General features: G+C 47.1%; 1 protein-coding gene across 1 annotated transcript in view; it reads left to right on the top strand.

Moving 5' to 3' along the window:
* RETREG1 (reticulophagy regulator 1) overlaps positions 1–26,434 on the top strand; it is a 576,354-nt gene that overhangs the window by 486,332 nt on the left and 63,588 nt on the right. Inside the window, exon 6 of the mRNA XM_085606905.1 lies at positions 16,590–16,727. Within this exon, the coding sequence (XP_085463031.1) occupies positions 16,590–16,727 (138 nt within the window). The remainder of the gene's footprint in view (positions 1–16,589; positions 16,728–26,434) is intronic.

Here is a 26,434-nt window from a genome sequence, read left to right as displayed (position 1 = left end):
TGCACAGCTGGGTCAGGTATTACCCCTTCAGCACTTTATTCTCAGTGGTAGTGTGGGTCGAGCAATCCAAGGCATCTTGGGAGGGAAATAGGTGAAAGGCATACATCGATGCAGACGCAAATCACAAATAGTAACTCCAATAAGCTGATTGTCCACTCAAATATTTGCTTTTGTGATAAAAGCTCACAATGTATATCAATAACACACTAAATTGTATCCACTGTCTTTTGAATGAGCTCACTGGCATCGTCGTGAGCAGTGTCCCCGAGTTCTCCCTTCCACTCTAAACAGTGATGTATATTTCCCATTCCATAATGAAGGCAATATTTAGATGTGGCCCACGATAGTCATCACTCGACAAAGTCTTGTTCTAGCCTTAAAAGTCAATGTGAGTAGCGTTACGTACTAAGTTGGTGCACGTCACAGGAATGCTTGACAGCCGAGAATAGTCTTACCTGACCCAGGGCAGTTGGCAAGTTCAGAGATGACCAAGGCACATCTTCTCGTTCTGCAGCCACTTGATGCTGGAGGTCTGCGGCGTGTTTCATTCTCATCTGGATGACGCATCTTCTCCGGATGACCAGCAGCAGTGTTGGACATCCCCTCCACATCATCCTCAGCATTAAGTAGGTGTTATCACTGTCAGTGGTTTCTAGGTCATGTCATTCTTGGTTTATCCTTCGGAATGGATCCTCGTGGCAAAATGGTCCAGGTCAACTGGCTGGCTTACTCCACCTCAAGGGCACCAGCTGTCATCTTCACAGTAGCCCCCACCTGGCACACGGAGCTTGTCAACTTTTAACAGCAACGGCAACAGCCCTAAACTTCATGGTGGCCCCCACCTGGCATATGTGGGTCGCCAACTTGCTATGAGAGTGGGGGATAGCCAGCACTGTCAGACCGAATGTCTCACACTACGCTCACTGGAATCCTCATGGCAGGATCCATGCTGGGCCTCACTGCCTTCAGGCGCTTCCCTCCTCCTCCTCCTCCTCCTCCTCACAAAGTATGCTGGTCTTGGCTGGCTGGAAGAAGGCTAATCCAGAGATCCAGGTTAAGGGCAAGTGGTCTACACCTCCTGAGTGTTGGCCTCTCACCCAGCAGGGAGACTGGCAGACCCTAATCCCTAGTCCCGGTTGCAGCAATTGATTTTCGTTCCACAGAAATCATGCTCCCACGTTTATAGTCTATTTCCAGACACAGATGTGATTTTGTGTCTGGTCCTTTGACATTTATGCTATGGGCAGTGGCGGCTCACAGAGGAGTGCTGTGGGCGGTGAGGCGGGGCAGGATGGGGGTGTAGTGGACTCGAACATACGACATTCAGCAGTAAAGTAAGTAAATAAATAAATAAAACTATTTACCTTGCACTCGCTGCATCGCCAGCACTCCCTCTGCGAGCCGCCACTGGCTATGGGTGTCAACTCCTTCGAAGTTCCCTGTGTCTGTCCTGTCCTTTGTCAAAGGGACAGTCTGCCACAGCAGGAGCATGTGCAACTCCAATTGACCCATTGCACATGCAAACGGAGTAACCAGGGATCGCACCTGGCTGTCAGCCTCCCCTTAAATATGCCTCACAAAGTTTTAAAGGCCTAAGCCTTGCCTTCTTTTATGATTCCCTAGTCCTACAGTGCTAACCTCATCAGACCCACCATTTCGCCTGGCAATGAAGCCACTGAGTGGTAGCAGATGCAGGTAAAGTCCTTTTCCATGCCTGTTTTTCAATGTAAAAGTGCGTTCCAGCTACTTCTGAAACACTTAAGGGCAGCTTTTGATGTTGTCAGATGTTGACCGGCAGTACACATGCTACTGTAGAGTAAAATATAAAAATCTGATGGTGGACCCCACTCAATGTCTGTTAATTTCCAAAAAGTTGCAAAAAGTCGAGAATGGATAGAATATTTTGAAGATTTATTCAAGTAGGTTCAAGAGAAACAGAAGAGTCCAGACCAGAAAGTAGCCTCCACATTGAAGACCAGCAACAACTGACGTAGCACATTTGGAGAGAACCATTCTCCAAAACACGGAAGTACTTTTCTATGGAAACAAGGTAAGTAACATTGGTTCTTAAAGCAACAAGTAGAAAATAAACAAGTTAATAAATATCGTCATGTTAGAACTACACCATGTTACATACCACACTCTTTTTAGTGGACAGCTTTTATCATTGCTTTATCTGACAGTAGTCCTTTGTAGGTCTGGAAGGGGGTTTGTTGCCATGCTCATTCTTTATAGCTAAACTGCACCTCACTAAACTGTGACAGATATTTCCCCCCAGTGTATGTTATTAAAACGTTTTAGAGTCTTGGCTCCAGTACTGCATCAGTTGCTATGTGTACATGCCAACAGACCGAATTCTGTGAGGAGACTCGCGATTATTTAAGCCACAAATGGATTTATTTTACCTGTGTGCCCCCCAAAATTCCCTCGGCGTCAATATGTCGTTGGGGAAAATACATTCCGCCTCTTACTTTTACAATCTCCCACTTTCCAGTTGTAAAATGTGCAAAAGTATGCTTATGCTAAAAGGCCACCACATATAAGGTCCTCAGTCTTCACTCTTACCTCCTCCCAGCTGCCCTACCTGCTGTGAGCCAGCAGCCGGCAAATAAGTTACTTGAGACAGTGTCACTTTTTAGGATTACTGCAAAATGACTCAGGAGCCTTCGAATTAAGTTTGAAGTTTTTACCCCTCACTTTCAGTGATTCACGAAGGGGTAACTTTCTACAGTTCACTCCTGAACCAGGAGGAGGGACTCCTCTTGTGAAAATCATAAAAGGGGTCTCGAGTAGCAGGAACTACCTTAAGTTTTTCCTGACAAAATGCCTCCTCAGAAACCTTTTCTGCCAGAACAGCCTTGAGACCAAGAGCACTCCAGACAAAACCTCCAGAGCCACTACAACCTCTGTACCCACAACAGTGTCGTTGTGAACCCCTCGCTCTCACAGCTTAAGGGGAGGGTGGTGTTGACACCTATTATTATTATTTATGAGCTTGTTCTGTCTGTTCATAAAAACAGAAAATGAAAACCATAACAGAGGGCAGGGGTGGGAAGCCAATAACAGTAAATGAGGCCTAAAAAGTGAAATAATGAGAGAAAGACAATAGAAAATTGTGCAGGGGAATAGCTTCAGTTGGTGCATCAGGAGCAGGGGCACCAGGACCCGAGAGGCTTAAGCAGCGCACAGACCCCTATTGTTTGCTGTATTTTAGCAATCAAATAGTAGCCGCGTGGCCCATTTACTTACTTACTTGGGGCCGCATCCCAGTCCATTGTTATTTTGAACACCATGCAACCTAAGCTAAATGCAAACCAGTCTTGACCCTCCTCCAATAGGAACAGTCTAGTCCGAACTAAGATAAGGTTCAAACTGAGGTTGCATGGTGTGCAAAATAACGATAGACTGGTATGCAGCTCAGAGTAATTACCAGTAGCCGAGAATAATTCACACACAGCAGTCTTTTGAGTACTCTATCATCATGAAGAAATTGGAGCTGGAACAAAGTGTGTTGGTTGAGATCCTACTTTTATACAGATTTTGCAAACAGAGAATGTGGCGCCAATGTCTAAATCTTCAGTACCGGTAGAACGAGGTTGATTCCAAGCAGTACTTGCCAAGGCTGTAATCAGAGACAGGCAAAATACCTGGCCCTTCCTAGAAACTTCCTCACCTTGAACAACAGAAATTGCATTCCCACCCCTCACTCCTACCATTTACTAAATGGCAGTGCTTGGGAAGAATTAATCAGCAGTCCTTTGCAAAAAAGTACCTCAAGGAATTTTCAAATGTAGACTTGTATCCATCCTCTTTGCTTCAGTGTCTTTGAATTTATCCTCCGGCAAACCAAATGCATGCATTACACTTCCACTGTCTGTAGAAGTTATCCTCACCCTCCTTCTTGTGACAGGCAAAACAATAGGTATCCAAAATGGAACCCACTGGCCTCAGTACTCAGACTAACACAACACATAGGGGGATATTCACAAAGACTTCTCTCCGATTTATCTCCACCTTAACGCATCAAAAATGGAGATAGATTTAACACCCCATTCACAAGCTGGTGCAAACTGCAGACAACGCCAGTATTCCCGTGATAACTGCCCCAAAATGTATCTCCACTGTGGACACCAACAACTAGCACTAATGAGATGCAGAGTAGGCGTTCCTGTGCAAGAGCACATGAAAAAACCACAACACCACTTTCACAACGAACTGCCAGATCCGCGATGCGAGTCAAAACCATGCGATAAGCCACGGTAGCATCAGGTATTTTAACACCTGCCTCCTGCAGGTGTAAAGCCGGACGATTACCTGCTGTAGGCAACGGAGCCCCGCACACAGCAAAACCCGAAGAACAAACAATGCCATGGAGCTACTCATCATGCAGCTCGGAGACCCAACAGGGCCACAACACCCACCGCCCCTCCCCCCGATCACCACAGAGGCAGCGCAGAGTAAGACAGCGGACCTACCGAAAACACACCACTCTCACAGACTTAACACCCGAGGAAGTCATTGCCCACTACAGGCTCAAAAGGTCAACCATCATCCACATCATGACCCACATCGCCCACAGGTTGACGGTCCCAACACAGTGGAGAACCAACATCCCTCCGCAGACAAAGCTGCTGGCTGTGTTGCACCTGTTGGCCTCTGGTACCTTCCAACCAACAACTGCCAGAGTCGGAGGGGTCTCACAGCCAGCCCTATCAAAGTTCATCACACCTGTCCTGGATGCCATCATCAGCTTCATACCCCAGTACCTTCACTTCCCCCACACTGCGCAGGAACAGCAGGAGACCAAGCAAGGCTTCTATGCCATAGCTGGATTCCCGGCAGTGTTGGGGGCAATAGACTGCACACATGTCCCACTTGTGCCAACTGCGGATACTGTACACCACTACCGTAACAGAAAGCACACACAATCCATCAATGTGCAGGCAATAGTGGACCCCCAGGGAATGTTCACCAATGTCGTCGCAAACTACCCCAGCAGTGTGCACGATTCCTACATCTTCCGACAGTCCATCATCAACCAGCGCTTCCAGGATGGCACATATGGAACTGGACTGCTCGTTGGTAAGTGCCAAATCAACACACCACACACCTCAAAGCCACATCACACAATGCACAAATGTAGGAATGCACATGTGACCAAACCACATACAACATTTCAATCAACATGACCACCTACCAGACACGACAACACTACTCCATGGTGATCCTGGGCTACCCCTGCACACAATACAGCTATATCATGGCACCACAGCCACACAACAGCTGAACGTGTGGAGACGCAGAATGCAGCCATGTGTGAACGATGCAAGTGACCAGTGAATGGGAATGTACACAAAGACAAGTGAGGCGTGGATGTGCAGGACAGACATGGGAATGCAAACCACAGATATGTCCATGCAGACCACAACTCCTGGTGACTGGAGAGTAGTGAACAGTAGATGCAACCATGTCACCCTAGGCCGTGGGTCAGACAGCAGAAATGTCACTTGCTGCGTCCCACCCTGTGTGCGTGAGCGTAGTGGGTTGGCCCTGAGTACTCCAGGGCTGTGCAGGGGTGTGGACAAAACCCCGTGGCACAGAGCGTGGTTCTCTCCCAGAAAGGCCAACGTCACTGGCACCTCGCAGTTCGCCACGAGGCTGATGCCTGAGCAGCGGGGCCTGCGACCCTGTGTGCCTGCTGCACCCCAGGACGCTGATTCCCAGACCAGGCCTGCTCGCCCCAGCGCTCCAAGGCCGCACTGCTCACCTGCCCACACCGTTGTGTGTCAAAGAGGGCCCACCATGTGCCGGTGCAAGCTCCAAGCACCAGTCCCGCGACCTCTGCAGCCTCCGCAGACCATTGCTGGCCCCCCGATGCTGGTCCACCTTACTCCTTTCTCATTGACATACTCCACCGGCGTCCCATTCGGCCCAGTAGGTCCCACATGTGGAACTGTGTCCTGAGTGCTGAATGGCAGTGACCCCAAGTCCGTGGCAGCAGCCACAGCACCAGACTCCCTTTGATCAGTGCGGCATAATTCCATATCGCAAGCCTGCGACACATGGTGCCACTAACCCTGTTCAACGCAAGCCGGCGACACGTGGTGCCACTAACCCTGTTCAACGCAAGCTGGCGACACGTGATGCCACTTATCCTGTTCAACGCAAGCCGGCGACACGTGGTGCCACTAACCCTGCTCAATGCAAGCCGGTGACACGTGGTGCCACTAACCCTGTGCGCCGTGAGTGACCGTCAGCCTCCGGCGGAACATCGTTGGTGTCTGAGCCTGTGGCCTGGGGGTTGTCATCAGCAACTGGCAGTTACGGACTTGGTGTCTGGCATGAGTCTGTGTCATTCATATCCGCCATGTTGCCGGACACAGCGGGCATGTGCCCCCTGCATCATGCCCTGGGGGTAGACCTCCCATTCTCACCCGAGACACTTCGTGGAAGGCACCTGTGACCCATATGAGACCCTGCTCTGCCCTCATGACCCTACCCCATCTCCCGCAGGTCAGCGTCCTGTGGCAGTGGGCCCGTGTCGGCCGCTGTGCATCCGGGGCCACTAACCCTGTGCAACTCAAGTCATCCCCCTTTGTTGTTCTGATATTGCATTTCTCAGTGCCTGATGACTGTTGGAGTTGTTGCCAGCACAAGCTACTCCCTGAGGGCTGGCTTACACTCACCCCACACACAGCCAGCACATGCGTCACTGGATTAGTGGGCCTGCCTTCACATCCTGCTGAACCAAGTATTGACTCATTTCTCCCTGCACTGTCACAGGTGATCAAGGATATGCACTCTGCCCTTGGATGATGACACCCCTCCGAGACTCGAACACACCCGCCCAGAGGCAGTACAGTGCGGCCCACATACGCACCAGGGGCATCGTTGAACGAACATTTGGCGTGTTGAAGTCACATTTCAGGTGCCTGGACAGCACAGGTGGAAAACTCCTGTACAGCCCAGACATCGTGTGTAAGATGATCGTTGCATGTTGTGTATTGCACAACATCTGTGTACGCACCAATGCCCCATGGATCCCAGTTCCAGAAGTACCGGACGATGATGATGGTGGTGACGATGGGGCAGGTGGCCCACATCCCACTGCAGCTGCGGCAGGAATGGCCCGTAGGAACACCATCATTGACAATTTCTTCTCATGAGCACGTCACATTGTGGCCGTCCCTGGCAATCATGGGAGAGTACAAAATGTCCAACAGCACAGCATGTGTGAATAAAACATATTTGCAGGTTACAGGTTGTACTTGTACAGTTTCCTGCAGATGTGATTTGCCATGTTGTGCACATTGCGGCACCAGTTGTGTCATGTGTTCTGTTGTGGAGGTGTTGCTGTTTGTACTGGGATGTTGTCAATGTCGAGGGGCACTTATACTTATGTCCGAGGTGGTGTGACATCTTTGCCTCTTTTTTGCCAGTGACATGTTGGAGGTGACGGACAGTTGGTGGTGGTGTTCTGGCTCTTCCGTGGCGATGATCAGGTTTTCCGGGCAACTGTACCCCGTCTTCCTCTTCCTCTTCTAATTGCCCCTCCACTGGGTGTTCCTCCTTGGGGATTGTGGGGTTCATGTTGTCCTCTGCAGTCGGTCAGGGTGCATCCGTGGTACTCCGCAGTTGATGTAGTTTTTTAGTGGCATTTTCCGTATGCTATTCTTGTGCTTTTTCCCGCATTACGTGTGGGTATTGCTGGCCTCTCGGTGGTTGTCACTGTTTTCTTATCGCGTTTTGGCACATCGCGTCTTTTTACGCGTTGGGGTTTGTGTTTTTATCTCCGTCACGGTGGTTGTATCACGGACATTGGCCGCGTTTTCAGCGGACTATCACATGGTACCACCGTGTTGTGAATTTCACGTTGACACGGGGTTATTTTCCCGCGATAGGCTGTGATGTGTAAAGTTGCGTTAGCATTTTTTGGTGATGTTTAGCACACGTTCTTGTGAATATACCCCATAGAGTCCTACACTGTACATGTGCTACACATTTACCCCCCCCCCCCCACACACACACACACACACAGGCACACACGCACACACACACTTGACATGCACACAGAAGGTTAACAAAAGGCTTTAGGTTATAAAAAAAAAGTGGAACATTACTTAAGGGAGGGTCAGTGGACTGTGTGTTCAATGACAGAGAAAATAGTGCTAGTTATACTACAAATTCAACAGACATGGTACGCTGCCAAAACCAAGAGCACATTTGGTGTACCCCCCTGATCACAAGAGAGGTCCTGCACCCGGCATTGTCAGGTATAGGCCTAGACCTCTGTCAGTACATTACATTAGGGTGATGCCCAGGCTAAAACACAGGGCAGGAGACCAGTTTCACTTGCAGTTCGGCAGTCAGCTTAAGGGTACCTACTCGTTCACCGGTTTGGGATATTTCTGTCCCTTTTGTCTCTAGTTGGAGAAATCAAAACGAACTTGGCAATAATAGCCTACCAAGATAAGTGCCTTATGGTTGTTAATCCGAACCAATCTGGATTTATGCTACATAGAGGGACGCGTCTAAACCTGAGACGACTATATAGGATCTTACATGTGACAGGCTTCTTTTACCGAGCCAGCAGCACTTCGGTCACTGGACGAAAAAAGGCATTTGACAGCATAGAATAGAACTATTTATTTGCTGTGCTGGCACGTCTGGGATTTGGAAAAACAACATTTGAAGGACAGAATGCAGAACAATGTCATACATTCACCCCTGTACAGAGATCTGGGCCTAAATCCATCGTTTTTTTGCTCACCATGCCATTCCAGTTTGAACCCAGCCATATGCAAATCAGTCTTGACCCTGTGCCTCATGGGAACAGTCCAGCCCGAACTGCCAAGCCAGGTCTTCCCTGGACTGGAAACAAGCATCCTAGGACCAGTTTTGGGGTTTCACCCCTCTTCAGCCAGGATAGCTTGATTCCAGTGGCATGGAGAGCACGGGACTCACGTCTGAGCATACCCGTCCCACTCAGGGTGACAAATGCAAAAACAAGTTGATGGACAGAATGCAGAACAATGTCATACATTCACCCCAGTACAGAGATCTGGGCCTAAATCCATCGTTTTTTGGCTCACCATGCCATTCCAGTTTAAACCCAGCCATATGCTAATCAGTCTTGACCCTGTACCTCATGGGAACAGTCCAGCCCGAACTGCCAAGCCAGGTCCTCCCTGGACTGGAAACAAGCATCCTAGGACCGGTTTCGGGGTTTCACCCCTCTTCAGCCAGGATAGCTTGATTCCAGTGGCACGGAGAGCACGGGACTCACGTCTGAGCATACCCGTCCCACTCGGGTGACAAATGCAAAAACAACAGTTGATGGATAGAATGCAGAACAATGTCATACATTCACCCCAGTACAGAGATCTGGGCCCAAATCCATTGTTTTTTTGCTCACCATGCCATTCCAGTTTGAACCCAGCCATATGCAAATCAGTCTTGACCCTGTACCTCATGGGAACAGTCCAACCCGAACTGCCAAGCCAGGTCCTCCCTGGACTAGAAACAAGCATCCTAGGACCGGTTTCGGGGTTTCACCCCTCTTCAGCCAGGATAGCTTGATTCCAGTGGCATGGAGAGCACAGGACTCACGTCTGAGCATACCCGTCCCACTCAGGGTGACAAATGCAAAAACAACAGTTGATGGACAGAATGCAGAACAATGTCATACATTCACCCCAGTACAGAAATCTGGGCCTAAATCCATCGTTTTCTTGCTTAACATGCCATTCCAGTTTGAACCCAGCCATATGCAAATCAGTCTTGACCCTGTGCCTCATGGGAACAGTTCAGCCCGAACTGCCAAGTCAGGTCCTCCCTGGACTGTAAACAAGTATCGTAGGACCGGTTTCGGGGTTTCACCCCTCTTCAGGCAGGATAGCTTGATTCCAGTGGCATGGAGAGCACGGGACTCACGTCTGAGCATACCCGTCCCACTCGGGGTGACAAATGCAAAAACAACAGTTGATGGACAGAATGCAGAACAATGTCATACATTCACCCCAGTACAGAGATCTGGGCCTAAATCCATCGTTTTCTTGCTCACCATGCCATTCCAGTTTGAACCCAGCCATATGCACATCAGTCTTGGCCCTGTGCCTCATGGGAACAGTCCAGCCCGAACTGCCAAGCCAGGTCCTCCCTGGACTGGAAACAAGCATCCTAGGACCGGTTTTGGGGTTTCACCCCGTCTTCAGCCAGGATAGCTTGATGCCAGTGGCATGGAGAGCACGGGACTCACGTCTGAGCATACCCGTCCCACTCGGGGTGACAAATGCAAAAACAACAGTTGATGGACAGAATTCAGAACAATGTCATACATTCACCCCAGTACAGAGATCTGGGCCTAAATCCATCGTTTTTTTGTTCACCATGCCATTCCAGTTTGAACCCAGCCATATGCAAATCAGTCTTGACCCTGTGCCTCATGGGAACAGTCCAGCCCGAACTGCCAAGCCAGGTCCTCCCTGGACTGGAAACAAGCCTCCTAGTACCGGTTTCGGGGCTTCACCCCTCTTCAGCCAGGATAGCTTGATTCCAGTGGCATGGAGAGCACGGCACTCACGTCTGAGCATACCCGTCAAACTCGGGTGACAAATGCAAAAACAACTGTTGATGGACAGAATGCAGAACAATGTCATACATTCACCCCAGTACAGAGATCTGGGCCTAAATCCATCGTTTTTTTGCTCACCATGCCATTCCAGTTTGAAACCAGCCATATGCAAATCAGTCTTGACCCTGTGCCTCATGGGAACAGTCCAGCCCAAACTGCCAAGCCAGGTCCTCCCTGGACTGGAAACAAGCATCCTGAGACCGGCTTCGGGGTTTCACCCCTCTTCAGCCAGGATATCTTGAATCCAGTGGCATGGAGAGCACGGGACTCACGTCTGAGCATACCCGTCCCACTCGGGGTGACAAATGCAAAAACAACAGTTGATGGACAGAATGCAGAACAATGTCATACATTCACCCCAGTCCAGAGATCTTGGCCTAAATCCATCGTTTTTTTGCTCACCATGCCATTCCAGTTTGAACCCAGCCATATGCAAATCAATCTTGACCCTGTGCCTCATGGGAACAGTCCAGCCGGAACTGCCAAGCCAGGTCCTCCCTGGACTGGAAACAAGCATCCTAGGACCAGTTTCGGGGTTTCACCCCTCTTCAGCCAGGATATCTTTGTTCCAGTGGCATGGAGAGCACTGGACTCATGTCTGAGCATACCCGTCTCACTCGGGGTGTCAAATGCAAAAACAACAGTTGATGGACAGAATGCAGAACAATGTCATACATTCACCCCAGTACAGAGATCTGGGCCTAAATCCATTGTTTTTTTGCTCACCATGCCATTCCAGTTTGAACCCAGCCATATGCAAATCAGTCTTGACCCTGTGCCTCATGGGAACAGTCCAGCCCGAACTGCCAAGCCAGGTCCTCCCTGGACTGGAAACAAGCTTCCTAGGACCGGTTTCGGGGTTTCACCCCTCTTCAGCCAGGATAGCTTGATTCCAGTGGCTGGGATTTGGGCCTAAATGTATCAGCCGGATCAGGCTTCTATATGTGGACCCGCTGGCGTGGGTCCATGTCAATAACTTGGTGTCCTGGGTCTTTGCCCTCCAGAAGGGTACAAGGCAGGGCTCTCCTTTGTCCCCATTGCTCTTTGCGTTGATACTCGAGCCTCTTGCGGCACGGGTGCGTCTGGACGCCTTGATATGGGGCATCCCAGTGGGCAGAGAGTGGGGCGAAAGAATTTCAATTTATGTGGACGATGTCCTGCTCTATGTCACGAGGCCACTGTTTTCAATTGACAGGATTCTACAGATTTTTCACACTCTTGGGGATTACTCTGCGTATTGGATCAACTAGGGGAAGTCCCTCTTGTTCCTGTTGGTGGGAGGGAGGGAGGGCCCCGGGTTGTCATCAAGATGTAGGGATCCAGTGGAATTTCATGGTTTCAGGTATCTGATATTCTATGTGACTGGGTAGGCACAGGTTTTTTACACTAGGAACCTTCATGGGCAGCTGGAGCGATTCCGCAGCGATGCCTAACACTGGCGGACGCTCCCGCTCTCACTGATGGGTCGAGCGTCCATATTTAAAATGATGACTCTCCCGCGCCTCCTGTAAATCCTCCACAATACGCCTTTTGCGAATCCCACAAGATTTCTTCCAAAAGATAAATTCAGAACTGAGACACTTGTTATGGAACGGTGGCACTTCCCTTATAGCTTTGAACAAACTGCAAAGCGGAGTCTATGAGGGGGGACTGGCAGTGCCAGATAATAAAAAAAAAAAATTATTGGACTGCCCACTTGGTGTCAGTAAATAATTGGGTATTTGGGGATCGGGATGAACCTGCTTATCCGGTGGATAGAATAGCCATGGTGACAGAGGCTAACCCCACCCCAGTATTGAAGAAAGATAGAGCAGAATATGCCTGTCCACACGCAGACGGTGGTTAGGGTGTGGAGAGAGGCCACCAAACTTAAGCTGAGCGGGTAAGCTGACAGGGCTGACATCACTTTGGGACAGAAATCTCCTTTTGGGGTGGTGAGACAATTGAGCTTCACAAAATGGGAATTAATGGGCATGGAGCGGTTGGGTGATGTGTGGCGGGTGCAGACGTTTGTCTCCTTTTAATTTCTCAAGCAGGAATACGACTTGGGGGACGCAGAATGGCACCGATACTTGCAAATACGACATGCGCTGCGTGGCCACCTCGGTGAGGGGGAACAGTTGGTCACGGCAGCCCCACTTGAGGACTGCCTGTTAACAGACCCCTGATGGACAATTCAGTTTTAATCATCTATAGAAAATTGGCGAATAACTCTCTAGACCCACTGGTGACTGGTGGGCTTGTTGGAGGACGATGACTGGGCAGAGGCCGTACAGGGTCCCAGGGAGGTGACTATAAGATCCCGCTTTTGGTTAGTCCAGTTGAAGATCCTACATAGGATATATTACTCTAGGCCACTGCTACATTGTATATGGTGGACTGGCACCTCTCTGTCAATGGGGATGTGGACAGGAGGGGACCTTTTTAACTAGCTGTGGGATTGTCAATTGATCCAGAGCTACTGGTCAGAAGTAGTACAAATAATGGCCGAGGTGGTGGGACAGGCGGTCCCTCTAGAAACTAAATGGCACCTACTTCTTATCTTGGGGTGGAGGTCTGGCCACCATATAAAAAAATATCGCTGACCCTGGCTTCGGCGGTGGCTAAACGCGGCATTGCATACGGGTGGGGGGCTGTATCTTCCTCGAGTGTGACTGATTGGAAGGCTGACCTTGATTTGTGTTGGTGAGCAGAGCGCACAGTCTTTCTCAGTTGGGGGTTGCTGCGCATGTGGGAAAGAGTTTGGGGAGTGGCAGGAGTATAGGGACTTATAGACTGTGAGGTGGTGATGACGTACTGGAATGCAAGTTATGAGAGAACAATGTGGGTTTAAGTGGATATTGTTCCGGCTTTCTGGATTAAGATGGACTGTGTTATTCATCTGTAGATATATATATATATATATACATTGTACCCTTCGGCCAAACGATTGATTATATGGTAAGTTGCTGTTACAATACTGCACTGCTGACTGAGCACTTGCTAATAAAAATACTTTTTTAAAAAGATAAACGCTGCTATTGTATGTGTAGGAAAGTAGGATCTGCTTCTTATGGTTACCCACTCTTTTTGCATCATGTTATAATGTTTTTGACTAGTCTGACTGGAATCCTGCTAATCAGGAACCCAGTCTATCTGCTTTCTCCCTAAACTGTTATGTCATGTACTTAGGTACCCTCCAGATTGGATACTGGGGTACCCTTGTCAGTCCCTAGTATATGGTACCCATGTACCAAGGGCATAGGTTCCCCTGAGGCCTCCCATGGGTTGAAGCATGTATTATGCCACACATGAGAGGCCATGCAAAATGGATCTACAGGCCTGCCAATGCAGCCTGTGTATGTTGGTGCATGCACCACTTACTAAAGATATAGGAAGAGTATATCTAAGGGTCACTACACTTAAAACCTATAAGTCACCCCTATAGCAGGCCTTGACAATCCTGAAGGCAGGGTGCTTGGTTCATAGTGAGAGGGTGCCACTACATGAGCAGGACACACCAGCCTATGGAGTCCATTCTCCTGTGTTGTTAGTGCTGCAGCCATTTATGACATATAGAGTGGCATTATGCAACCGCCTGATGATCAACTCTAAAACGGCTGAAAGTAACTCTATTGTGTTTGATGTCAAACATTGTGGAATCATACCCCCACACCGGAAACCAGTGTGGGAGGTATGATTCCACCCCTCCGAAACGAGCTTTGTGAGGTCCCTGGTGTTCCCGGTACAAGCCTTTTAGTCCCGGGCAGCCCAAAATGCTTGCTGCTGACCAGAGACACATTTCTGCCCACACGCTGCTGAGCAGGGGAAGGCAGAATAATAGGCATCCTGTCACAGGGAGGTGTGACCACCTCCCAGACAGGATTTAGTGTATTAGACCTCGGTGAGTGCGCTTGTCAGCAACTGAAAGTCTGCATAAGGGGCACATTTGGTGTCCCTGTGCATAGTCTAGTTCAAACCAGTCCTGGGAGCCATTGGCTCCTGCTCTGGTGAGAAACTGGACAAAGGACATGGGAGTAACCTCCCCACTGTCCGGACCCTACCCTGGGAGGGTCCCCTGAATCTGTCCAACCATCTCCCGTGGGTACAAAAAGGCTTACCTGGCTGTAGGACCCTAGATTTAATGTGGACAAGATTCTGAACCAGAAACCCCTGAACTTCGACCGTCTGGACACTCTGAACTTTGCTGGACTTCGTTAGGGCCCAACTTCGTCTCCCACTCCGTACAAAGCATTGTCTGTGCCCATGCACCATACAGGCTCCTTGCAGGACCTGTGGAGCATCAAGGACAACTGAAGAGATCTCCCTTGGAGTGAAGGAGTCACTCCCGCAACCGCAGGCACCACATCACAATCAACCGGTCTGCTGTTCCTGAGCTCCTATGGACTCTGAAGGCTCTCTTGAGGTCCGAGCTGCCCTCTCACCAAGTTTGAGGTCCGAATCCCTCGCGGAGGCTGCAATACCCTTACCCCTGTGCACCGCATACTTTTGTAAGTGCATATGCTTGTTGGCGTTTCCAAGATAAGTGCACTGGGCTCTGAGTAGCCCCGACCTCTGGCACTAATTTCTACAAAGAACTCCGGCCTCCTCGCTCCATGGTCTACTGCTTGGTGAAACTGCTCGAGGTCCCCTCGCGACTCCTGTGCCTCCGGCCTGTGCGTCCTCTTGAGGGTCAATACTGCTTTTGTTTAGCTTCCCTGGTTGCTCCAAGCTTGCCCTGACTCCCCTGTGCTTAGTGAGTCTCCTGGACCTTGCTGGTCTGAACCATTATCTTTCTTGACCTTCTGTGTAGGTTGCCGTTGCCAAGGCTTGTTGGTGCTCCAGTCGGACATCGACCCCTCAGCACTCGATATCCTTCATTGGACAGCTCGTATGCAGCTCCTGGTCATCCTCGACATCTCCTGGTCCCTGGGGCAGCAGAGTAAAGAACCCCCTCAACGCACCTGAAATCGGTGACCATTCGTCTACCGAGCCCTTGGTCACTCCTGAGTGACCCAGACTCTGTCCCCTTTGATTTCAGGTACTCTTCATCACGAATCCACCTTTGGGTTCCAACTGACACTTTTCTTCTTCCCAGCAGTGGCTCTCCTTCAAAGTCCTCCATAGACATCAACGGCGGTTTCCAACGCCACTTCAGACCTATGCACCCGGCTGCCCTGGGATAGGTGACTCTGGTACTAGAGTATCCACGGGTGGGGTGGCTCTCCAACCTCCTAAGTTCAACGGGGGTACTTCAAAGTCCACTTAAAAGGGTCCTTAAACTTTAAAACTGCAACCGCGATTCTCCCACAGAATTGTACGGCGCACTCGCTTGTGATCCCACACTGCACCTGTCCTCTTCTCGGTCCCTACTTACTCAGCTTGGGTGGTTACTTGTGGTCCCAGCGATTTTACATCCTCTAGACACTTATTTGGCTCAAGTCGTGGTTCTTATACCACTATTTTAGTATATGGTTTGGTCTCCCCCTGGAGTCCACTGTGTATTAATGCTATTTACTATTGTTTCTGTGCTACATTATTGTGTGCTTTGGGATTATCTGCATGTAGCAGATACTTTATCATATTTAGAGTGTGTTATATTAATAAATACATAGTTTTATAACTACTGTGTGATTCTCCTTTCATTTAACCAATACTATAAGGTTGCATTCTGGTAAAACAAACTGCTTAACATTCCTTCAATACTAAGCCTGAAGCCTGCTCTCCACAGCTACCACTTTGTTGGCCTCGTAAATCACCAGAGGGGTTGTTTGGACTGGTACAGGGTACCCACACTAATTAGTGGACATCATATACAAGACCAACTTCTCACATTATGCCTCACTAAAACTTTAACTTTGAGATCCTTCACCTCCTTGAAATTACATTCTACTTTTAGCACTTAGAGGTGGCCTAGCACGTAGTTTGTGCTTTGTAAATGTTTTTCTTACTTAATTTTTAACTCTTTTTGTTTCAGTATTGTGTGCCTTTTTCTGTCCGCTGCTGAAGTGCCACGAATGTGGGCAGAAAGTATACAGCAAAGTACAGCCAGTTCTGCAGAAACTGGACTTTGGTATCTGGAACTATCTCAGCCAGTGGAGAAAAGACAGAGCAGGTGAGTGGTGGCTCTTTCTTCCTACTAAGTCACAAACCTTTACTCTGCCAGGCCCAAATGTAGCTGCAGTTAGTCTTTTGAAATGCATTTTTTCTCATGCCCCCTTTTCCTGGTGAGTTAATGTTTAGCATAATTGCTTACCAATAGCTACAACAGAAGTACCCCAAAGAACTTAGGGGGTCATTACGAGGGCGGAAGTCCCACCACCGTCAGCAGTGTGGTGGTGGGACTTCCGCCATCGGAAAGCAATTTTTCCCCCACCACATTACGATGGCAAGAGGAATCTCCGCCCGCCACGGATCCTCCACAGATCCACCACAGACTGCCTGGCGAAGCGGTCAGCATCAGTAAAATGGTGGTGTTTGCTAGATTAGGATGCTGGCCGCAGCCAGCTTTTCTGTGGCAGGTAAACTGCCTTTAAAAGGCTGGCGGGGATTGGTTTTGGGGGCCCGTTGCGGGCCCCCCTTGGGTTGGGGGCCGCACCACAGTGATCAGCATTCACATGAATTAGATGCAGGGAGAGAGTTTAAAGAATATTTAAAGAAAAGGCAAGAGTGATGTGGAATGACACCTGTCACAAAAATTGAATTATCCAATGCCACTCACCAGATATACATGCTGGCTAATGCAAAGCGCAAACTGATAAGTGTTAATTCTACGTGGAGTATGGGTATATCCTACAGTCCCAGTAGTACCATAGGTGCCTTTAATCTGGGCCATATTTTAACATGACATGCAGATATCCTGGAATACAGGAACACTGATGTCATGTCACAGGCCTTTATTTTTCTGCAAGGGACAAAAGATGCATAGAAGTTGAAACAGCTGACTCTGTTGGTAGCCAAGTGCAGAATCTACAGACTGCCTGGAGATAGGGCCATCTATCTGTGGAAGACCTTTCTGTTCTTCTAAAAACAGGAATTGTTTAAAATAGTTGTGAGTTAAACACCAGTCTATATACCACAAATCCAAGAAAGATGGTGTCCTCCAAACCTGCATAGGAGGACTTATTCCAGATGCCAAATGTCTATACATTTTGAAGTTCCTAAAAACACATATCATTTTCAAGGTGGACCAATGCGTTACGATGGTGCAGGCTAGGAGTTCTCACTGCCAACATAGCAAAGTCCACATCTAAGGCACAAATCCATTAAATAGAGGCATTAGCCTACATAGAAGCTATTTCTGTTCTTTGATTGCTCATTAAAAGGATGGATTGAGAGCTCGCCTAGGGTTCACTGTCATACATGCTTAAATAAGATAACAAGGTTGGTTGTCTGTCAGAATATTGTCAGCAGAAATATTAGTCTGACACAAAAAGTATGGAGTAAATATCATTTCCAAAACTATTGGCCCAGTAGCTATAGATTTTGTGAAGTATCTTTTGCCATCGATGTTCAAGGCACATTATGTATGTCAGATGATATTTTGGGCAAGATACTACAATACCATACCACTGAAAACATTATCACCCCTTCTCAGGAACTCTGCAACACCCTGGTGGACTTCTTCCATGACAAGACCTCCACCATCTACAAAAACTCCAAACACCAACCCACTGCCAATGATATCCTCAGCCTCCCTGCTCCCACAGATGAAAAACCCTACCACCTGCTCACGACCTGGGACCAGCTCACTGGACAAAACACCACAGACATTATGAACTCTGTCCACTCAGGAGCACCCACGGACACTTGTCCCTGCCACATCTTCAACCTCAGGAGCAAGATGATCAGCAACAAGCTCACCGCCACCTTCAACGCATCCGTCACCATGGCCACCTTCCCAGAAGGACGGAAACATGCAGAAGTCAAAACCCTTTTCAAGAAACCATCCTCCAACCCCAGCGAACTCAATAACTACAGTCCAATCTTCTTGCTTCCTTTTCGTGCCAAAATCCTTGAAAAGGTCATCAATCACCAACTCACAGAACATCTGGAGAACAACAATCTTCTGGACACCTCTGAATCTGGATTCGGCACCAACCACAGCACCGAAACCGCCCTGATCGCTGCCACAGATGACATCAGAACCCTCCTGGACCAGGGAGAAACGGCGGCCCTGATCTTCCTCGACCTCTCAGCAGCGTTTGACACAGTGTCCAACCACACCTTTATCAAGGGGCTTCACTACATTGGAATCCAAGGAGATGCCCTCAAATGGATTGCCTCCTTCCTCACCAGAAGAACCCAGAGAATTTGCCTACCGCCTTTCACCTTGCAACCCAAGAACATCATCGGCGGCGTCTTCTAAGGCTCACCCCTCAGCCTTACACTGTTCAACACCTACATGACCCCCATGCCCAACATCGTCAGTTCTCATGTACTAAACATCATATTCTATGCTGACGACACCCAGCTCATCTTCTCTCTTTCAGAAGACCCCTCCACCACATTGACCAACTTTCGGAGGTACATGAAGAGCGTTGCTGACTGGATTAAAGACAACTGGCTAAAACAACATTAAAACTCAACACAGACACCACCGAAGTGCTAATCTTCGGGAACAGCACCTTCCCGTGGAACGACTCTCGTGGCCTTCCGAACTAGGACCCTCACCCACTCCAACAGACCATGCCCACAGCTTGGGCATCATACTGGACAGCAAACTCACCATAAAAAGCCAGATCAACTCATTCTCCTTCGCCTCCTTCCTCACTCTTCGCATGCTCTGTTGGATCTTCAGAGGGCTCCCCATCATCACCAAATGAACCGCCACTCAAGCAATAGTCACCAGCCGGCTGCAGTACGGCAATGCACTTTACATAGGAACCACCTTGCACCTCCTGAAGAGACTGCAGACCATACAGAATTCAGTGACGAGACTCCTCCTTCACTTCTCAAAGCGGATCCACATTACTCCCACCCAGGGCTTTAAGTGGGCCGGGTCCTATTGGGCTCTCCATTTTCACTCTTATTCTCAGAATGGGAAAAATATCTTAACTCTGCTGCAGTTCATTGTTTTTTATTTAACTTTTATTTTTTTTGCAGTTCTATTTTGCCAAAATGGAAGTGCTTTTCATGAGCATCAACAAGGATATATTCATTTCTTTTTTGGTAGGGATGAGCGATTAAGTGATTTTTCCAGAAACACAGGATGTTGAGCTGGCAATGAGACTCAAACCTGCTTCTCCAGCTCCAAAGTTGGCAGCTCTAGCCATTAAGCCACAACCTCTTGGGCAAGAACTAAAGCATTTTCAATATTATATACAGCAAAGTCATAGTTGTATGTATGCATGTAGTATATTTATCTTATGCAACTAACAACCTTTGACAAAGCCAATATTCCTGGGTTGTTGTAGGTGTAATGTTACGTGTTGTATTATATATCTGGATACAATGACAGAAGAGGCAAAATACCAGCCAGGCAGCACATTATGCTGAGCACATATTTTTTGCATAAATGTTTTAAGCCATGCCCTTAATGACATCAGTCACGCCCATTTGAGAGACCCCCCCAGTTTTTTGATCCCACTTAAAGCCCTCCCCCCACCTCAAGAAGCTTCCCTGTCACCCCATTCAGAAGAGATGTCAATTCAAGATGCTGATCCAAACCTACAAAGCCCTACACAACCAAGGACTAGCATACATCAATTACCGCCTGAACTTCCACCAACCCGCCAGACACCTGAGCTCAGCCTCCTTCTCCATCGCTCACACCTCCTGCATCCACCGGCGCAACAGTGGAGGACGCTCTTTTTCCTACCTCGCTGCAAAGTCCTGGAATGACCTTCCCCTTTACCTCCGGACCTCATCCTTTCTGCTGGATTTCAGGCAAGGACTCAAGACTTGGCTGTTCAACTGCACCCTCACTAGCAGTAGGGCTATCAGTGCTGGATACCCTCACAGGGGATCCGCCGTGCTTTATAAGTACTGTTTGATTGATTGATAGATACCACCAGAGTTCCCACCCACCTCCCTGACATTGCTTCGATCCCAGATAATGCCATGTTGGAGAAGTAGTTTATTGATAGGGGCATATAGAACTGGCATTATTGTTGACTCTCTTCTGCAGTTTAGTCACTCTTGTTAAAAAGGTATAGTGCCAGTTGCATAAGATATCAAACGTATCGTGTTCCTCAGACTTTGATCAGGATGCAAATAGCCAACCCATCTCCTCTTGTTTCAATATATTTACGCCCTGATTCACAAAAGGTAAACTTACACTTATGTGTAAGTTTACGATTGTTTGCTATTCACAAAGGGGTTCACTAGTAGTATTTTTAAGAGTGCAGCGTCTCCGTGCATAAAAAGACCTATCTTTTTCTGTGCCGAGCCTCAACACTAATAAACATGGTATTTGGGCAAACTATTGAGTTTTAAATATCAGGAGACAGAAATATTGAAAAAAAAACGTGATACAAAAATATCTTGATGCAGAAGTATCGTTGTCAAGATCATTGTTTTTTCAGGTAAGTAATATCATTGTTATGCTATGTTATGGGAAACTTCTAAAGCTTGCGTTCACCGAACGGTTTCATGGCACTGAGAGCACTAGCAGCAGAAGGACAATACAGATTAATCGTAGGCTTGTCTGAAAATACTGTTTTGGGCAGGGTTCTAAAATGTTTTGTTAGAGGTAGCAGCTCTTATGTTGTTCGGAAATGAATTATCACACACAGAGAAGTGGGGCGAGAAAACTTTTGTCACTAATCAAAGAGGGTGAGTCGACAAGACGCACATGTTAGAAAAACTGCCCTCACCCACAAAAATGTGTGGCATGTCTCATCATAGGGCTGCTACAACACCTCTGCGCAAGCCAATGACAAAATGTGTTTAGCAAACCAGACAACTGCGCTGTCTGGTAGGCTGCAGCCTAAAAAGTAATACCTCACCTCCTGTCACCCATCCCCACCACCCTTTGTACCATACCTTCCTCTCCTCTCCCAAAGCCATGCCCTATGCGCTTCACAGAGCAGACAGTGGCGTTGTACTGCATGTCTCTGTGAAAACCGTATCAAAGGGGCTTGGAATTCCTCTGTTCAGAGCGTGTCTACAGAGACCCAGGCTGACAAGGAATCTGGCAGTTTGCTTTGGTCTATGGAGGCGCGAGACTGCCAAGTGGTATTCCATCGTGTTGCCTGAGTTTCTCGAGGCAAGGTCGGAACATTGGAGAGGCGCTCTCTTCCCTGAGACAGCATAACAGTGGAAACGCGTTTGTTTATCTCTGTACTTATCCCATAGCAATTAATAACAGGATTTAGAATCCAATACTCATGCTACTGACTCTCAGTGAGAGTTATAAATAGCATGTCCAGTTACAGGCAGAATAACAACTAAGGCTGGGCTTCCCAGTTCGTATCTGTTTTTTAAATATATTGCAGTGAATGGAGTACAAGAGCAGTTTACCGCATGGCAATATACACCTGCACAAGAATGATACCAAACAAAAATGAAAACATTGCATCTACACAATTACATAAATCAGCATTCTGTAGCAACATCCACTGATGACAACAGTGCATACAAAGAATCACTCACAGTGATAACTGCAATTACTTGTAAAATATTTTAATTGAAATACTTCAGTCATTTAAAAGAGTAAGTCTTGACTGCCCAGCCTCACTACCTTTGGTGATTCAAGTGTGCAAAGGGTGTAACTTGATTATCCAGTCGGAGTCTAATAGTACCTATAACACTAAGGCAGCAGAATCCAGATCACTGGTGATATTTTCACACAGCCTTTACTCCCCACTTGAGTGACAAATGATTGACATGGAAAAGGCTGCCTAAAGCCAAAGCTGGTTCTAACATATGGAAGTTCATGAAAAAATAGATAACAAATGCACAAGATACCTCTGTGAAGGAGAACACCACCATGGTCAATCCAAGCCCATACAAGAGCTTCAGGTCCACCGTTTTGGTGAAAACATGTTACTACGCTGTTGTGGTTCTGACTCTACATTTACTGTATGTGTTAAAAAACAAGAATAAAACGGGTTTGTAATTGCATGTTTTTAAGTTTATATAGGGGTCACTTCCCATGAGCATTTTGGCATTTGAGAGAGAAAATCAACATAGCTGGTTCATAATTTTTGTTTGTGGGGCGGCAAAACAATTGTGTGACCTTTACTTATTGATAAATGTGCATCTGTGGCTGATGACGCTATGAGTGGTTCTGCTGAAGTAACGAAGCATGGGACTGAAGTGAAATATGTAATAAGCAGAAAGGACATTTACAGGAGGCTAAACAATTTTCCCTTCTCAGTCAGCAGCATCTTTGATTGACTGGGGTTGGGTTGTATGGTACTATCGTGATGTAAAAACAAAATACATATCTGTACCTCCACAACCTCTGCATCAATAAAGTACATTTTAAATATATTTTACAACTAATCAAAACAACTTTCCCAGCCTAAGCTACGTAGCCTTTTATTACATAAAAAACAAGATTATTTTCTCTTGCCTCCTGCAGCCAGTGTGCATTATTTTACTTGGTTTAAACTCTGGATGCCTACACACACACATGCAAACGCGTGTGCACACATGCACATGCACACACCCACACGCACATATACACACAGACACTCACAGACAAACTCACACTGAATCTTCTCTTGCAATGTGAATAGTTCATTAATTGATCTGTATAGTTTGTAAAAGGTGGATCTGCATGGGGTAGACAGATCTTTGTACAGCAGGGACTAAATTAAACAGTGTAATTGGGTGCAGGTGGTGTTTGTACCTGCTTTCTGCACCCATCAGGCATTGTGATATTATTGAAGAGGCTACTGACTCTTGTGCGTCACTTGTATCTATAATAAAGATCTCTGCAGCACATAATGCGAGTTTGTGCATCCCCAATGCAATCCTGCATTTGCCTGGGAGAGGCCCCTTGCAAACAAGTATATGATTTCGCCTCTTTGCTCACACTATATTACAGACATGAATGCAAGACAAAATAAACTGTGTGGAGGCACAATGAGTATGCTCCTCGTATGAGGTAGCTCACAGCCCTGCGAAGAAGCATTTTGGGCTGGAGGCACAGGGTTCCTGTGAGCTCCCCAGAAGGCATCCTCCGGCAGGCAGGTACAGTTACACACTGCACCCGCATGTGAGGCAGATCCCTCCCCCTTCTAAAAATGATGCACATCTGCTTGAAGTGAAAAACAGAGCGGGGTTTCCAAATGCTCCATCTTTCACTGATGTGCTGTCACCAGGACATGCACAAATGTCAGCGATTGCAACTTTGCTGAGGATAGCACATGTTTTTCTCTGTTTTGCAAGAGCACTGTCCTGGCTTCAAAGACTGCACCCAGTTAAGGGTGTCTGAGATGCAAACAGGGACAGTGCTCTTCCTATGTAATTCAGTACCCCATGTTGGTGTCCACCCATCAAGATTTGATGAACCATGGAGAGGGCTCAAGCTTCAGGTATTTAAAAGTTCTGTTCACAAACCCTGTTGCAAGGGAGTATCAAGTACAATGGTTTTGGGTAGAGTCTTCTTTCGGTATCTGTAAGAACAGAATCAATCTCTACAGTAGTTGGCTTAGTAGCTGCAATACTGTAGTAAATGTGGGATCTCAGTTGTGCTAGTGAGGCGCATTGCCACCGATTTGTACCGTTTGCTCGGTTATTTTTAGAAAAACAAAACAAAACACACCCATTTCTCCCAGCAGCTATTCCGCAAGGATATTTTGCCTGCTCGCCCTTATTCAAGTAGTGGGTAAGGTAGTTGTTCACGGGGAGGATTATATCAAAATGTCCAAGTACAGCGGGCCATCAGTATGCGAACAGTGATTAGGATAGCTTTGTGACATATTGTTATTCAATCTTTGAGTTTTTTAGGTGGGTGGATTCTTTTTTTCATGCATAATCAATGATACCAGGCTTCACTCAAGTGATATGGGAAATTCGATGATCAAAAGAACAAACCATCGACAGGCCATGCTAGATGTTCACACTGCAAATTTGGTGAACTGGAGTAAGCAGAGGGGGCAGACTTGCTTTTATTCTTCTGCCCTATAAGTTACTTCCTTGTGTGTTCGTTGAGGGGGATTTCTGTTTGCTGTTATTTATGGGACTATGAGCTTTGCTAGAATTTAATTTGGCTTCATGAAAGAAGGCTACTTCATGAAAAAGTGACTTCGTCTTTACACCTTCAGTATTCGCACGCAAATCTGGCTCCTCTCCAACAGACATATTGTCCAAGCCTAAGGCAACAGGCCTTACTGTCACCTTTTAGTTTTTACTTTATAGGATCATCAATTAAAACATATCCTTTGGCTGCTGAGAACATCTGCATATTAGTTTCTCCAACTCATGGGGTTGACTGTTTACTATGTGTTATAAATGTAAGTCTCATAGACTTCAAGGCTATTTACAATAGACTTATGGGTGATGCTTGGAGAAACCTATATGATTACAGGCATCTAAAGTTGAAATAAAGTATCCCCTTCTGTACATTATAAGAATGTTGATATTCATAGAGGAGATCCTTGATCATACAAAAGAGGCTCCTGGCCAAGTTTCCTTATAAGGTCATTGAACTCCAAGATAGCTTGCAATATCCCGTTAATGAATGGCAGAGGTTATTATATTTCTTATAATGCATGGTAACACCATCACCCTTCTTACTGTTTACATTCTTTGTGTCTTGCTCTTTCACATTCATTGCAGACACAAAGAAGACAAGCAGAAACTGTGCTGCGGATATAAGGACACCAAAAGCAGTTAATAGCTTGTACCATAAGATATCAGGCTGAAAAGGAGGGGTGTTATTAATTCTCACAGGTGTTTATAGCGGTGCTAAATCAAATAGCATGATAAGTACTCGTTTAAGAACAAATAAATGCGATTCTACAGGTGGGGGAAAACAGCCCCTTAAACCCCCAAACAAGGACCAGGTGGTCCGAAACGATAAATAACAACAAATCCTTTGCACACGCAATAGAGTATAAATAGTAGTAAAACACTGTTCTTGAAGTTCACAAATGAAGAAGACGTAGTCCTTAGCCGGTGTGGTTCATTTTTAATGCGGTGTTCCTACGCAAAACCAGCCAACACATGTTTCGTCAGTGGGTAGTGACACCCTTGACTTCTTCAGGGCTGGAGAACAACATGGAAAGTAAATCATGTCATAAAATTGTCTGTTATGACAGTGATTGTACAGACAAAACACCACACCACACACCTGTATAAAGAGTTATAGTTCCAGGTGTGCCCAAAACGATAGTGTTAGCAAAGAAAAACACCCCAAAGAGACAATCAAAATTACCAGTTGAGTGGTAACAGTACTCAAATTCAAAACCATATCATTTTAAAGGAATAGACATGGATCCCATTAGGGATATGAAGTGAAAGGGTGAAACATGGGGAAAAGCAAGATGTAAAAAAGATTAATGAGAGTAAAAAGGAGGAAGGAAAACCGTGATGCCAAATTGACTGACATGTGCCAAGTACGCCTATAATTGTAGTGAAACCCTGTGAAGAGCGGAATAGACTGCTTGTCCAAGAAAATACATTCCGAAGAGAAGAAAACACACTAATTATTACTTAGGTGCCGGTGAAGAGCAGAGTGATGTGCTTGCCCAAGAAAACGTGTTCCGAAGAAAAACCAAATCTTACTGTCTGGGTGCCACTGAGACTGGAGCAGTGTTTGATAAAGAAACAACTAGAACAGCGTGCCCCTCTGCTAAAAAACGCGTATCTTCTGCGACTGTGATGGGTGCTTAGACCTACGCGTTCCAGGTAGAAACTAGTATTCCA

This window comes from Triturus cristatus, chromosome 5_2 (assembly GCF_964204655.1).
Source record: "Triturus cristatus chromosome 5_2, aTriCri1.1, whole genome shotgun sequence".
Taxonomy (NCBI): domain Eukaryota; kingdom Metazoa; phylum Chordata; class Amphibia; order Caudata; family Salamandridae; genus Triturus; species Triturus cristatus.
Note: the sequence above shows the minus strand (reverse complement) of the source record. Positions and strands in the feature narration are given on the sequence as shown.